Genomic DNA, 14,162 nt, shown 5'->3' with positions numbered 1-14,162 from the left:
TCGGCGCTCTGTTCTGGTCTCTGCCCACTAAGGGCTCCGCCACTTAGCGGAGGTTCGGCCTGGAGAAAAGCTGGGTGGCCTTACGAGTGGCATGAGGAGGGTGCCCCAGGGGAGGATGAGCAGCCTGAAGATCGGGTCCCGCCGGAAGCATGGACTCAGGGAGCGGGGATTGCGCAGAAGCGGCCTTTTTCACCGTGGACCCGCGCGTTCTAGGGTACCAACCCGTCCTCGCACCCACCACAAGGCGGCTAAAAGAAACTCCAGCAGCAAGTCCAAGGCTCAGGGCCGCCTCCTGGGGCTCTGCGGGAGGCAGCGGCCCAGCTGGCTCTGTGCCGGGAGCGCCCCCTCTGTTCCACGCGCACACCGCGGCCGCTGGCGGGTGGGGGAGAGGCGAGGACGTACATTGGGGTGGGGGATGGGTGCGCACACGGCCGACGGCAGCCGAGTCATTCGGTAAACAAGCCCGGCTGCTGCTAGGCGGGCGGCGCGCGCAGCGAGAACCCGGCGGGCCGCTGGGCTTTACCTGTCTCCAAAGCAAGTACAGGAGCTGCCCAGCCAAGGGGCGGGGACCGCAACGCCTAGGGGCAGAGTTGGCCTGAGCGGGGCGGGCCTTGGAGGGGGCGGGGCCCACAGTGATTGGGCGCGGGCGCGGAGCCGCGGGCCGGAGCTGGGTTGCAGGGGCCCGCAGGTTTCACTTCGCTCCGCGCTGCCTGCAGGTCTTGAGTATATCTGGCCGTTTGGGCCAGTGTAGCCGCCACTGCCGCCGACGAGTCCTCGCAGACGCTTGGCGCTCCTTGCCCACTGTAAACAGCATCGCCTCGGGCTGCTAGGTTCGTCCCGGTCCCGCCGCCACCACCTCGGCGCCTTCCCCTGGCCCGCTCTCCCCCAATGTCTGACTCTGACTCTCGGACTGAGAAACGCAAGGTAAATACCTTCGGATCCCGGGCGCGAGGCGGGACGGGTGGAAGATTGGCGCCGGAGCCACACGCTCCACCTCCTGCCCGCTTCCCGCGCACGTGCTGGGGGAGACACACGTCCCCGACCTCCTTGTGGCCCGGCGGGAAGTGGCGATCAGAGTGGGTCGGGTCCTTTCCCCAGGCAGGTCCACTTTGGGGAGGGGTCGTCCGCGCAGAGGCTGCTAGCACTTCGTGGAAGTGAGGACCGGACAGCGTTGCGGCGCGCGGAGTGGCTGAGCGTGCTCGCCGCACCAGCTCGGGATCTGAGTCTGCTCCGCGGTGTGAACTGCGTGCCTGGCCGGGAAGTCTTGCCGGCCGCGCGGTACGAGCCAGTCTCGGACGCGCGGGTTCGATGCAGAGAATTTGCGGAACTGTGCTGGGGACTGACTGTATTCGGCTTTTTCTTGTGCACTTCAGGCCAAGGGGTCGGGGCAGCCGCTGCGTCCACCTTTTGGACGTGCCCGGGGCCCCTGCAAACGATGCCAGGCTCACGAGCCACGGACAGCGAGAGACCGAGGGCCTCCTCCACCCCCGGGACCACACGGTGGACGAGCGCAGGCAGCAGACGTGCTCCATCCTTGGGGCCGGCCGGGCGGTCTTAGAGACTTGGGCGTGCCCAAGCGTAGTCCGACCACTCGCGGTGCTGCTGGTGGTGCCCTGCCCTCAGGGTTAGCCGATCGTATTTGGTGCGTGGCCCCGGTACACGGGGAGGAAGAGGGAGGAAGTGGGATGGGTGCTGCGGCTGGGGAGGGGGCGGCCTCTAGGGGGACCTGGGCGGGGGGCGGCGGCCAGCGGCAAAGACCGGGGTTTGAGGACCGTCTGCGGCTCCTGCTTTGTCTCCAGGTGACCGGCTCCTCTAAGCGGCAGGAGCCGCTGAGGCGTGCGCGGCGTCGGAACAGGCAGAAGGGTAGGGCTGGTAGTCCGGCCGCCCGGGCCTCAGGCCCCGAGTTCTCGAAGCCGCCGCCGTCACTGCCCGCGCGGCGCTCTGAGTCGAATTTGTCAACAATCGCTGGGTCCTGGCTGCCTGGCCGGTAGGCACCGCCCCCGACGGAGCCAGCAATTGGCCGGGGCGCGGAGCGTGCGCGCACAGGCCAATCGGGAGCACTGACACCGGCGCCAGTGGCGCGGGGAGGCGGTGGAGCCGGCGGCGGCAGGCGCAGTGCGCGAGGGGAGGAGCGGCCGAGGGGAGGATGTTCCCGGCGGCGGCGGCGGCGGCCGGGGCAGTGCGGGACAGAGGCGCGGCGCGTGGAACCCTAGGCGCCCGGGCGGAGCGCGGCAGGAGTCGCGCGATCGGCTGCGGGCTCTGCGCTGCCCCGCGACCTCTGAGCGCGGGCCCCAGGCTTTGTCTCGTGCGCTGCCTCCGCGGTGACGGTCTGGGGGCTCCGGGTCGGCGAAAGGTGCGGGCCGGACGCCGCCGGGCGCTAGCCCGGACCCGGACGCGACGCTCGGAAGGAAAGGGGCGGACGTGAGTTTCGGCCTGCTCGCGGGGAGAGGGGGCATTTGCCTGGTGAAGGGACCGAGTGCCGGGGTACCTACCATGTGGGGTTACCGTTGACTTGCTGGGGCGCCTGGGGCCGGCTTCGGAGACCGCCCTCCCCCATTTAGAGGTGTTCACCTAACAGTGCGGGTGAACTTGGGGGAAGTTTTGCCGGGTGGGTGCGTTTTGCTGCCCCCGCGCGAGGGACCGCGGACGGGCGGGCGGGAGCCGAGCGGGCTGAGCGGGCTCGGAGTTACAAACTCTATTGTGACGCACTTACTACGACGGACGGCCCTTGCCAAACCTCCCCAGACTTGCTGCCCTCAGCACTTTCGGCAGAACAATGGGGCCGGAGCGGGGAGCGCGGCCAGCTGCCTGCAGTCGCTGCCTCTGCGCCCACTTCTGTGCCCCAAGCCCGGGGTCTAGTCCTGGGAACCAGGCAATCGGAGTTCTCCGGGGGTTCTGACTTCGTCCAGTCGGCTCTCAGCAGAGCCCTGTGAATAGACTTCAGACACGCTGCCTCTCCCAAAACTTGTCGGTGTTCCAGCACCAGCCCCACAAGTCGTCGATGTTGTCACAGTGTTTTGTCTAGTGGCAGGAAGTTTAGTCCCTCCAACATAACTAATAATACCTTTGTTATTTTAGGTTTATTTTTATTCTTATTTGGAAGGGTGTGAGATAAATATACAAAGTAACGACTTACTGTTAAAGTTTTTGCTATTCATTTTTTCCCCCTCCCCCCCCCTTCATTTTGCTATTCATTTTTAATGAGTAATTGAAAGTTAGCTTATTTAGTTACTCATGGATTATTTTGCTTCAGATAATCTTGATTTTTATTTTATTTGCAGAAAAAAAGACCAAATGGCAAAGCAACCTTCCGATGTAAGTTCTGAGTGTGACAGAGAAGGTGGACAATTACAGCCTGCGGAGAGACCTCCTCAGCTCAGGCCCGGGGCCCCCACCTCTGTACAGATAGAGCCACAAGGTAATCCTGAAGGCGAAGGGGACCGCTGCCCACACGGCAGCCCTCAGGGCCCGCTGGCCCCACCGGCCAGCCCCGGGCCTTTTGCTACCAGATCCCCGCTTTTCATCTTTGTGAGAAGATCCTCCCTGCTGTCTCGATCCTCCAGTGGGTATTTCTCTTTTGACACAGACAGGAGCCCGGCACCCATGAGTTGTGACAAATCAACACAAACCCCGAGTCCTCCTTGCCAGGCCTTCAACCATTATCTCAATGCAATGGGTAAGCAGTTCTGGGTAAGAGGCAGTGGACTTGTGGTTGTTTGAATATCTACTGAAAGGTTGCGTGTGGCATTTATACCCCATTTTAGAATTCCTTTACTCATTTATCCCATATTTTCATGGGAATGGAGGATATGTCAAGTAGAACATATATACTACCAAGTTTTGTGGCAGAAAAGCTGGAGTCCCTGCTGCTGTCATTAAGTGTATGACATAGCAAGTTCTCTCCACTAAGATTTACTTATTAATGACATTCCACTTAGAAGGGACTGAGTTACAACAGATAGCTTAACATAACTGAAAGTAATGAGATAAGTTGATCGTTTTCAAAACTGACAACATAGAACCATGAACATGGTTTGTTTTCTACTCAAACTCTTCTTTGGGTTTATTTTGTTTGCTCAGAGAGTTTGGACATAGTCCTAATAAGATTAGATTGTGGGTTTTTATTTTAGGGATAAAAAGCAGTTTCAGGGTCTAAATCAAGAGTAACAAACATCAATACTCAGAAATACTTGGCAGTACCATAACGGAGGGAGCTGACCTGGTGGGATTAGGGTGAACTGGAGAGCTTTTGCCTCATTTTATGGCCCTGAGGGTGTGTGGTCTCAGTGGTAGGATTTTCTGTATTGCAAGATAATTCTAAAATGTAGATTTTGATGCAGATTCCTGATGTTTAAATATTGACAACTAATTTAGAAATTTATAAACACTATACAAGCCAGATAAAACCATCTACAGGTTTGACCCTTGGCAATGCGACTTTGAGTATGGGCGGTAAGGGTGTGAGTGTATGAGTTCAAATCACTGATAACCCAGATGGGAAAGGCTTAGGTCTTCATCAGGATTCAGCTGGTTCTCATTTACCATTGCTCTGGATTAGTCCTTCTGTTTGATGAGATACGAGCAAGTTGGCAGTATTGATTAAGAAATTCAGTATAGATTCTATTAAAATGTAATTGACAAAAAGTCACCAGAAGAGACATTTAACTGTTGGAACACAATGACAAATCTTGCATTTGCAAATTCTGTAGGGCTCAGTATTCATAACCTTCAGTGAGGTAAGAACTGTGCAGGTCTATCCCCATGTCACAGAGAACAACAGAACCATAGAGGGTTGGTCACTTGTCAGAGGTTTTGCACATGTGGGACATGGTGGGCACAAATGACAAAAACATTAGCTATGTTTAGCCTTCCGTATCCATGGGTTTCACATCCGAATAATCACCAACTGCAGATGGAAGATATTTGGGGTGGGGGGACCCAGAAGTTACCAAAAAACAAATCTTGAGTTTGTCACACGTGACAAACAGTGTTCTGAGTCCACGTGCATGATGTGATGTGCAGGTACACTGGGCTGTCACCTACATGCAAATACTGGTTATGTACAATTTTATGTTTATACCACATTATATAAGGGACTTGAATATCTATGGGTGTTGGTATGTATAAGAGTCCTAGAACCAATGCCCAAGGGTACCAGATGACGACGGCACTTTATTAGGATTCCTCAGCAGGGAAAGGAGCCAGAAATTTTATTACTGCTATTTCTTTCTTTTTTTTTTTAAACACTTAAATATCCTTTATTTTTTTAAGTATATTTTATTATTTTGTTACAGTAGTCCCAATTTTTTTCTCTTTGCTCCCCTGTGCCCTGTACCCACCTTCCCTCCAGTAATCCCACTCCCCTTGGTTCATGTCCATGGGTCATGCATATAAGTTCTTTGGCTTCACCCTTTCCTATATTATTCTTAACTTCCCCCTGTCTATTTTGTACCAAACAGTTATGCTTCTTAATCCCTGCACCATTTCCCCATTTATCCCCCTTCCCCCTCCCAGCTGATAACCCTCCAAATGATCCCCATACCTATGATGCTGTTACTATTCTTGTTTGCTTAGTTGGATTTTGTTGTTATTTTTTAGATTCAGTTGTTGATAGATGTGAGTTTATTGTCATTTTAATGTTCATAGCTTTGATCTTTTTCTTAAGTATCTTTGACATTTCATATAATAATAGCTTGGTGATGATGAACTCCTTTAGTTTTACGTTGTCTGGGAAGCACTTCATCTGCTCTTCCATTCTAAATGATAGCTTTGCTGCATAGAGTAATCTTAGTTGTAGGTTCTTGCTTTTCATCACCTTGAATACTTCTTGCCAGTCCCTTCTTGCCTGCAAAGTTCCTTTTGAGAAATCATCTCATAGTCTTATAGGCACCCCTTTGTAGGTAACTCTCTGCTTTTCTCTTGCTGCTTTTAAGAGTCTAGGTATCTTTAACCTTTGGCATTTTAATTATGATGTGTCTTGGTGTGGTCCTCTTTGGGTCTAGCTTGTTTGGGACTCTCGGTGCTTCCTGAACTTGTATGTCTATTTCCTTTCCCAAATTTGGAGAGTTTTCCTTCATTATTTTCTAACATACATTTTCAATTTCTTGCTCTTCCTCTTCTTCTGGCGCCCCTATGGTTCGGATGTTGGCACATTTAAAGTTGTCCCAGAGGTTCCTACGCCTCTCCTCATTTTTTTCAAGTCTTGTTTCCTCATTCTGTACTGGTTGGCTGTTTTTTTCTTCCTTATATTCCAAATCATTGATTTGAATCCTGGTTTCAGCCTTTTCACAATTGGTTGTGTGTGGATTTTCCTTCATTTCATTTAGCATAGCCTTCACGTCTTCCCTTATGCATCTGCCATACTTAAGCATATCTGTCAAGCCTGTGAGCATCTTTATCACTAGTGTTTTAAACTCTGTGTCTGTTAGGTTGGCTGTCTCATTTGTTAGGTTGGCTATCTCCTCGTCACTTAGTTCTCCCACTAGAACCTTGAGCCGTTCCCCCTTTTGAGCCATACTTCTCTGTCTCCTCATCTTGACAGGCTCCTATGTTTGTTTATCTCTGTGTCTTAGGTAGAGCTGTCACTCCTGTTACGTTGTAAGGGGTGGAGCCTTAGGTATTGGTCAGTGGAGGGCAACCCGTTTCACCAGGTTGTGGCGCTGTATGTGGGGGAGGGGTCCGAGAGGGAACAATTCCACTTGCCCAGCACTCCTGCCTTTTCTAGGCACTTCTCCCACTTTGTATGGGACTGGCGCCTCTCTAGCTATTGCCCTGGCTGTTGTTCCAAGAGAGGGTGGGTCTGCGGACAGTCTAGGACCATGGGGGCCCTTTAAACAGGTGGACTCTGCTGAGAGACCAGCAGTTTCTTCCTCCTCCGCAACCCCCACTGGTTTTGCACAGTCAAAAGCAATGAGACTTTATTTTCCCCATTGCTGGGACCATGAGCTTTGCAGTCTGGTCTGGTGTTGGGGACACTCCCCAAGTGTCCCTCCCTAGTTTTTAAAACGTGTGACTGCGCTTTCTGCCGGCCTGCAGCTGCTGCTGCTGCTGCCATAGCCGGTGCTGCCACCACCTCACTGCGTCTTCTCCGCCCCTCCTACCCATCCAGATGAGTATTTCTTCTTTATATCTTCCTTTGTTGGACTTCCATGCAGCTCAATTTTCTGGTACTTCTGGTTGTCTCTAGTTTTTGAGGTAGTTGTATTCCTTCTTAGTTGTGAAGGAAGACGCAGTGTGTCTGTCTACACCTCCATCTTGGCCAGAAGTCTCTACTGCTTTTCCTTTCATTGTTGCTATTGGTACAGCTCCTGAACTCACTTCACCCTTAGAAGTTCTTGGTGCTTGCAAATGTTTTTCTGCCCTGAGTACATGATCTCACGGCATTCTTGCTCACTAAATGAGTTAATGTTGCTCAGTGGTGTGTGCAAAAAACCTATGTGTTTAAAAACCTGTGTGTTTAAGGAGCCTTCAAAAGCTGTTACAGTTTTTCACTACAGACTAAACCAGTCTCTGCAGGTGGCTGCTTAATGCGCAGAAATAGTTTCTTCTTCTCTGTTAACCAGGTAGAGGGTCAGCTAACATACTTTTTAATATAAGGGTGCCATGATTGCTTTCCTGGTGACATACTCTTTTGAGAGCTAATTAATTATAAGGTGTAAGCACCATTACTTGAGATGACAGATGGAGAGCTTTAGAGATCACAATTTTTCTAAGTTATTAAAGTTATGATTATGCCGTGAAGTACAGTAATGGATCCTGAGGTGTAATTTTGTAATATTAACTACATTTCAGTAGGTTGGTGTGATCATTGAAAGCATAGGATTAAATGATCAGTTTCAAGGAGTGTGTCTGAAGTTAATCTACCAAGCTAAGTTTTCAGGATTAGTTCTTGGGAGATTAGTTGGGAAGGGGCTGAGCAGGGGAGGGTGAAGCTGGGGGCTGGTGGGAGGAGAGGACAGTCAGATGTGAGTGTGTTAGATGGAATAGCATTTACCGTCTTTGTGGTCCATAACATTTTCCTGGATATTCGTATAATAATTCAGTTCTTGAAGGCCAGTGAAATTTGCTGAGTTGGTACATTTGGTTCTTTTCTCTTTGGCCCTGTTCAGTATTCTTTACTCAACCACATCCATTAAGATTATCAATGAAGCTTTTGATAATTTATTGCAAAATAATGTTTTTCACATAGAAGCCTTTGTGATTCATTTCCACCAGTGGGACACAAATGTGAGATTATGAAGAAGTTCTTAGCCAGGAGCATCCGTGTCCACAGACAGTGTCTGCTCAGTGACTTGGGGTGGAGAACAGTGTATGTTAATGTTGTTCCTGCATCTCTCTTCTACTGAGAAAGTGCATTGGGTGTGAGACACACATCAGCTAGATGTCTGTATCAGAAACATCTTCATGTTTTCCTCCACATCTGATTTTTCTGATGATACTTTCAAAGAATGTCTGTGAGAAATCATTATTTTTTCACTTTACCAACTCAGTCTCCTTACTGGGAAGATGAAGTAGACAGATGCCATCTTAGGGAAGAGCTGATCATTTTTATCAAAAATTCTCTGTGGAGCGTGCTTTCACCAAATGTGTTTTAATACAAGTTGTGCTGCACTTAATGCTGTACAGAGTCACATTTTGAAGGTATAGTCAGTTTTATTCGAGGTACGAGTTGAGAAAGGTCAGGATAGGGGCGAATGCTAGTAATTAACTCCCGTATGTCATTTTGGTAAATTACTTGTCCTGGCACATCTGAATTCCATGTAGGAGTTGTGTTCTTTGTGTCCTTTAGGGTCTTGGGTGCTCCCCTCTTAGCTGGTCTTATCATTTGTGAGCTCTGAGGAGGGGCATGACATTCTGCAAATCCTGAGGACCTGAAGATGTTGGGGACATGTTCAGAGGCATTTAAGATTTGCCTATTAGCCTTTCCAAAGACCTGCCTGAGAACAAATAATGTGTCTAAAAATGTCTGGTAGCAAGAAAAAGACCCTGTGTGCCCTGTCCAAATATTTTTAGTTATTTGGATCTAGCTATTTGGTTTGTCATGTAGGAGTGACAGATCAGGAGTAGCTCAGCACAGGCTTCACAGGGAAGACACGTGGGCATTGAGCCTTCAAGTGAGACTGGTCCAAGTTAGTTAGATGTGTTCACAGTGTCAGTTCACGTGGGAATTTAAGGCTTTGTACTTGAACAAGATTGTGAAATATCCCAGTCGTTTTCATACTAATTATTGGGTTGGCCAAAAAGTGTTCATTTTTTTCCTGTAAGATAGCCCTAGTGGTGCATAGTTGTCTTTAACTTCATTTGAAACAATTCTGTTAGACTATATTGTGACCACTGTGGATATCAGTATGCATTTTTAAAAAACTTACCAAATTACTCAGTTTTTGTATAGACATTTTAATATTGAAGATGGAAGGAGATATGCAACATTTTCAGCATATTATGCTTGATTATTTCAAGAAAGGTAAAAATGAAACTGAAACACAAAGATTTGTGTAGTGTATGGAGAAGGTTCTGTGACTGATTGAATGTGTCAAAAGTGGTTTGTGAAGTTTTGTGCTGGAGATTTCTCCCTGGATGATGCGCCACAGTTGGGTAGACTAGTTGAAGTTGATAGCAATTAAATCGTGACATTAATTGAGAACAATCAGTGTTATACCACGTGGGAATTAACCAGAATACTCAAAATACCCAAGTCAGTAGCTATTGGTGAAAATGAAAAATGTATCTCTTATTTTATGGAAAAAAACCATAGGGACTTTTTGGTCAACCCAATACATGTTGAGATATTTTTAATACAGTGAGTACAATTTTTTTAAATGGGGGTGTGTGTGTAAAAAACTCAACATAAAATTTATCATCTTAACCATCTAAGTGTGCAGTTCAGTAGTGTTAAAAGTATATTTGCATTATTGTGCAATCAATTCCCAGAACATTTTCATCTTATAAAACTGAAACTATAGCCATTAAACAACTCCCCAGTTCCCCTCCTCCCAGCTCTTAGCAGGTTGCATTTTACTGGTGTTTGTGAGTTTGGTTATTTTAGGTTCCTCTTTTAAATGGAATCCTATGGTATTTGTCCTTTGGTAACTGGTTTATTTTACTTGGCATACTGTCTTCAAGGTTTATCTGTTTTGTAGCGCATGTCAGAATTTTCTTTTTTAAGACTGAATAATATTCCATTACATGTGTAGGCCACATTTTCTTTACCAATTCCTGAGACAGTAGACATTTGGGTTGCTTCGACCTCTTGGCTATCGTGAATAATGCCACTATAAGCATAGGTGTGCAAATATCTTTTTGATATCATGCTTTTGTTTCTTTTGGTACATGCCCAGTGGGATTGCCAGATCATATGGTAGTTACGTTTTTAGTTTTCTGAGAAACCTCCATACTGTTTTCCATAGTAGCTGCACCATTTATATTCCCACCAGCTGTGCAGAGGGTTCCAGTTTCTCCACATCCTCACCAGCATTTGTTATTTTGGGTTTTTTGGTAGTAATCATCCTATTGGTCTCATTATGGCTTTGATTTGTGTTTTCCTAATGATAAGTGATATGGAGTATCTTTTCATGTGTTTGTTGGCCATTAGATAAAATATATTTTATATTAATTTTACCTGTTTCTTTTTACTTTTTAAAGTGAGGTACTAGAAAAATGTCAGTGAGACCTGTGGCTGGCATTCTGTGTTAGCTGGAGGGGCTGGCCTTGCAAACAGAGCAGCTGGCATGGGCAGTGGTGCTTTAGCAGCTGAACCTGATTCTTCCCACTCAGATCACATCATTTACATAAAACCCATTCCTCTGGTTGCTTTTGTTGACTTGAGAGTGAAAGTAATTAACCTCATTTTATAAGCACTTTAAACATTCATCAGCTTTGTAGATAGCTATGTTCTCCAGGCAAACATGAGTACACGTTTTGTTTTACCTCTTTAAACTCATGGTACATGCGGGCTTTAAAAAAGTGGAGAAGATGGGGTGGTTCAGTTTCTTTAGCACCTCAAGGGCACCCTGGAGCCTGTCAATAGAGTCTTTGTGAAGACTCAGTTCCTGGTTCACTAGTTTGGACACCAACAAAAACAAGTACACTTTGTAGGTCCTTTGTAGGTCCTGAGTGGGGATAGAAAGTGAAAAAAAGGAAAAGAAAATTTTCTTTACTGGTTCCAAACAAAATTTAGTGATTGACAATTGTTTAGACAGTTTTGATTTTATATCTTTTTAAAAACTCTTTATTTTGAGATAATAATAGATTCACGTGCTGTTGTAAAAAATAATGCAGAGAGATCCTATGTACCTTTACCCAGTTTCCCATAATGACAATGCCTGTCATAATAGTACAGTGTCCACAACTAGCAAATGACATTGATGGAATCCAGCTACCTTATTCAGATTTCACCGGTTCCCCATATACTTCCACATGTGGTATGCATTTAATTCAGTGCAGTTTTGTCACATGTCGTAGTTAGGTCTGTGTCACCACCACCACAGACAAGATACAGAACAGCTTCATCCCAAGCCTACTCATGTTGCGTTTGTACAGTATAGCCATAGCCATCTCCCTTCCCTCCCACTGCCTGACAACCACTGATCTCTTTTACTTACCTACCCTTGTCATTTTATGTATACTATAGAAATAGCATCATACTGTATGTGACCTTTTGGGATTGGTTTTTTTCCCTCAGTGGTATTCTTGTGTTCTACCCAAGATGTGTGTGTCAGCAGCTGCTTGGTGTTCATTGCTAAGTACTCTTTCGCAGCACGGGTGTACCACAGTGTCACTGTTGACCAGTTAAAAACCTGTAGCTTGTCGTCTATCCCCTTAACTTCATAGAGCAAAGGTTTTTAATTTTGATGCAGCCCAGTTCCTCAGTTTTTCATTCAACAGATCATGTTTCTGGTGTGCGGTCTAAGAACTCTTCATCGAGCCCCAGGTCCCAAGGATTTTTTGACTTGTTTTTTCTTTTATCTAGAGCTTTTATAGTTTTGCCTATTACATTTAGATCTGTGGTTCACATTGAGTTAATTTGTGAGTGAAGTGTGAGGTTTAGATCAATGTTTATTCTTTCTAGCTGTTGAGAAGGTTATCCACTTTCCATATAACTGCTTTTGTACCTTTGTCAGAAATCAGTGGGCATTTTGTATGGGTCTGTTTCTGTATTCTATTTTGTCTTCCTCTGCCAACATCACACTGCCATCATTACTGTGGTTATCTGCTAGGTCGTGGTAGTAGAATGATTTCTCACATTTTCTTCAGTATTTTCCAAAATTGTTTAGCCTAGGTCCTGTGCCTTTTTTATGTAAATTTTCGAATAAGCTTGCTTGTGCCTTCAAAAACTGCTGCTGGAATTTTGATAGGAATTGTGTTAACCCTATAGATCAATTTGGGGGAGACTATACATCTTCTATTATGTTGCGTCTTCAATCCATAAACAGGTCTCTTCAAGTGTTTAGGTCTTTAGGTTTTGTAATTTTCAGCGTGCAAATCTTGTACATGTTTTCTTAATTCCATTTACTTTGGAGCACTTATTAGTGTTGTATTTTTAATTTTCATTTTCACATGTTCATTTTTAGTTTATAGAAATGCAGTTCATTTTTGTATGCTGATCTTGTATCCTTCAGCCGTGCTGACCTCATTAATTGAAAAAGTTTTTTTGTAAATTTATTGGTCATCCTATGTTGGCAATCATGTAACCTGCAAGTAGGCATTTTTATTACTTCCGTTCTGATCCATGTGCATTTTACTTCTTTTTCTTGCCCTTCTGCACTGGCTGGACTTCTGGGCCTCTGTCGAGTAAGAGTGGTGAGAGCAGACATCCTTACCTTTTTCCTGTCACAGAGGGAAAGCTTTTAGTCTTTAACCATTAAGTACAATGTTAACTTTAGGTATATTGTAGATACTCTTAAAAAAAGATGAAGTTTATCTTTATTTCTTGATTACTGAGTTTTTATCATGAATGGAAGGGGTGTTGGATTTTATAAATGTTTATTCTGGCCCTGGCTGGGTGGTTCAGTTAATTGGAGCGTCCTCCCGTATACCAGAAGGTACAGGTTCGATTTCCAGTCAGGGCACATACCTAGGTTGTGGGTTCAATCCCCAGTTGGGACAAGTATGGGAGGCAACCAGTCACTGGTATTTTTTTTTTCCCTCTCTCTTTCTCCATCTCTCTTCTCTTATTCTCTCTCTCAAATCAATAAACATATCCTTGGGTAGATTTAAAAGTTTATTCTGTGTGAGTAGATATATGAGTTTGCTTACGTGAGCCTTTTGATAAGGTGCATTATTACATTGATTGATGTTCAGCATTAATTATCTTGCATGCCTGGGACAAATTCTACTTGGTCAGGGAGTTAATTTTTTTCGTTATTTGCTGTTGAATTATCCCCAACTCCTGGAGACCCCATGAATGTGTGATACCCACAGTGTCCTGTCCTCAATAGCCGCCTCATTCAGCTCCTGCAGGCTCAAATCTAAAATTTCTTTTATGGAGTCAACCATCTCATGTTTGGTCTTCCTCTTCCTGCTGCGTTCTGTTTTCCTCAGCATTATTGTCTTTTCCATAGAACCCTGCCTTCTCATGATGTGCTTGAAGTAGGACAACTTCAGTTTTGTCATTTTTGCTTCCAGCAATGTTTCAGGCTTCATTTGCTCTAGGACCTACTTGTTCATCTTTCTGGAGGTCCAGGGTATTTGTAGAGCTCTCCTCCAATCCAGTGTTCCAAATGAACTGTTTTCCTTTCAGCCTTCTTCACTCTTCAGCTTTCACATCCGTACATAGTAATTGGGAATATGAGGATGTGGGTGGTCTTAGCCGTGGTCTCTAGCCTAATTCATTCATTGCTGCCCTTCCGAGTTCCAGCCTTCTCTTGATTTCTTGGCTGTAATCTTCATTTGAATTGATGACTGAAACTAGGTGGGCAAAGTCTTAACAATTTCTGTGTTGAAGTTGTGTGTTTCTTCTATAGTCATAATTTTTATCTTGTCCAAATGCAGTCCTACTTTGGCACTTTCTCCTTTCACTTTTCATCAGCAGACACTTCAAGTCATTGCTGCTTTCTGTCCATAATATGGCATCATTTGCGTATCTTAAGTTACTGATATTTCTTCCACGACTTTTCACTCTTCCTTTTCTGCATGTAGCCGGGTTCTTTCTTGCTGGTTTTCTG

At 46.1% G+C, this 14,162-nt stretch overlaps 1 protein-coding gene across 6 annotated transcripts in view; it reads left to right on the top strand.

Moving 5' to 3' along the window:
- Positions 1 to 668: 668 nt before the first annotated feature.
- The window catches only part of BCL2L11 (BCL2 like 11), a 46,465-nt gene continuing 32,971 nt past the window's right edge, over positions 669 to 14,162 (top strand). For 3 of the 6 annotated variants that reach the window (XM_090281743.1, XM_090281744.1, XM_090281745.1), the window contains exons 1-2: positions 2,147 to 2,421; positions 3,282 to 3,676. In XM_090281743.1, coding sequence (XP_090137869.1) covers positions 2,147 to 2,421; positions 3,282 to 3,676 — 670 coding nt within the window. Of the gene's footprint in view, positions 925 to 2,146; positions 2,422 to 3,281; positions 3,677 to 14,162 lie in introns of those variants that run through there. The other 3 variants (XM_090281747.1, XM_090281748.1, XM_090281746.1) reach the window with 3 other exon arrangements.

The sequence above is a fragment of the Furipterus horrens genome, unplaced genomic scaffold, assembly GCF_987537825.1.
Source record: "Furipterus horrens unplaced genomic scaffold, mFurHor1.1.pri manual_scaffold_6, whole genome shotgun sequence".
NCBI lineage: Eukaryota > Metazoa > Chordata > Mammalia > Chiroptera > Furipteridae > Furipterus > Furipterus horrens.
Note: the sequence above shows the minus strand (reverse complement) of the source record. Positions and strands in the feature narration are given on the sequence as shown.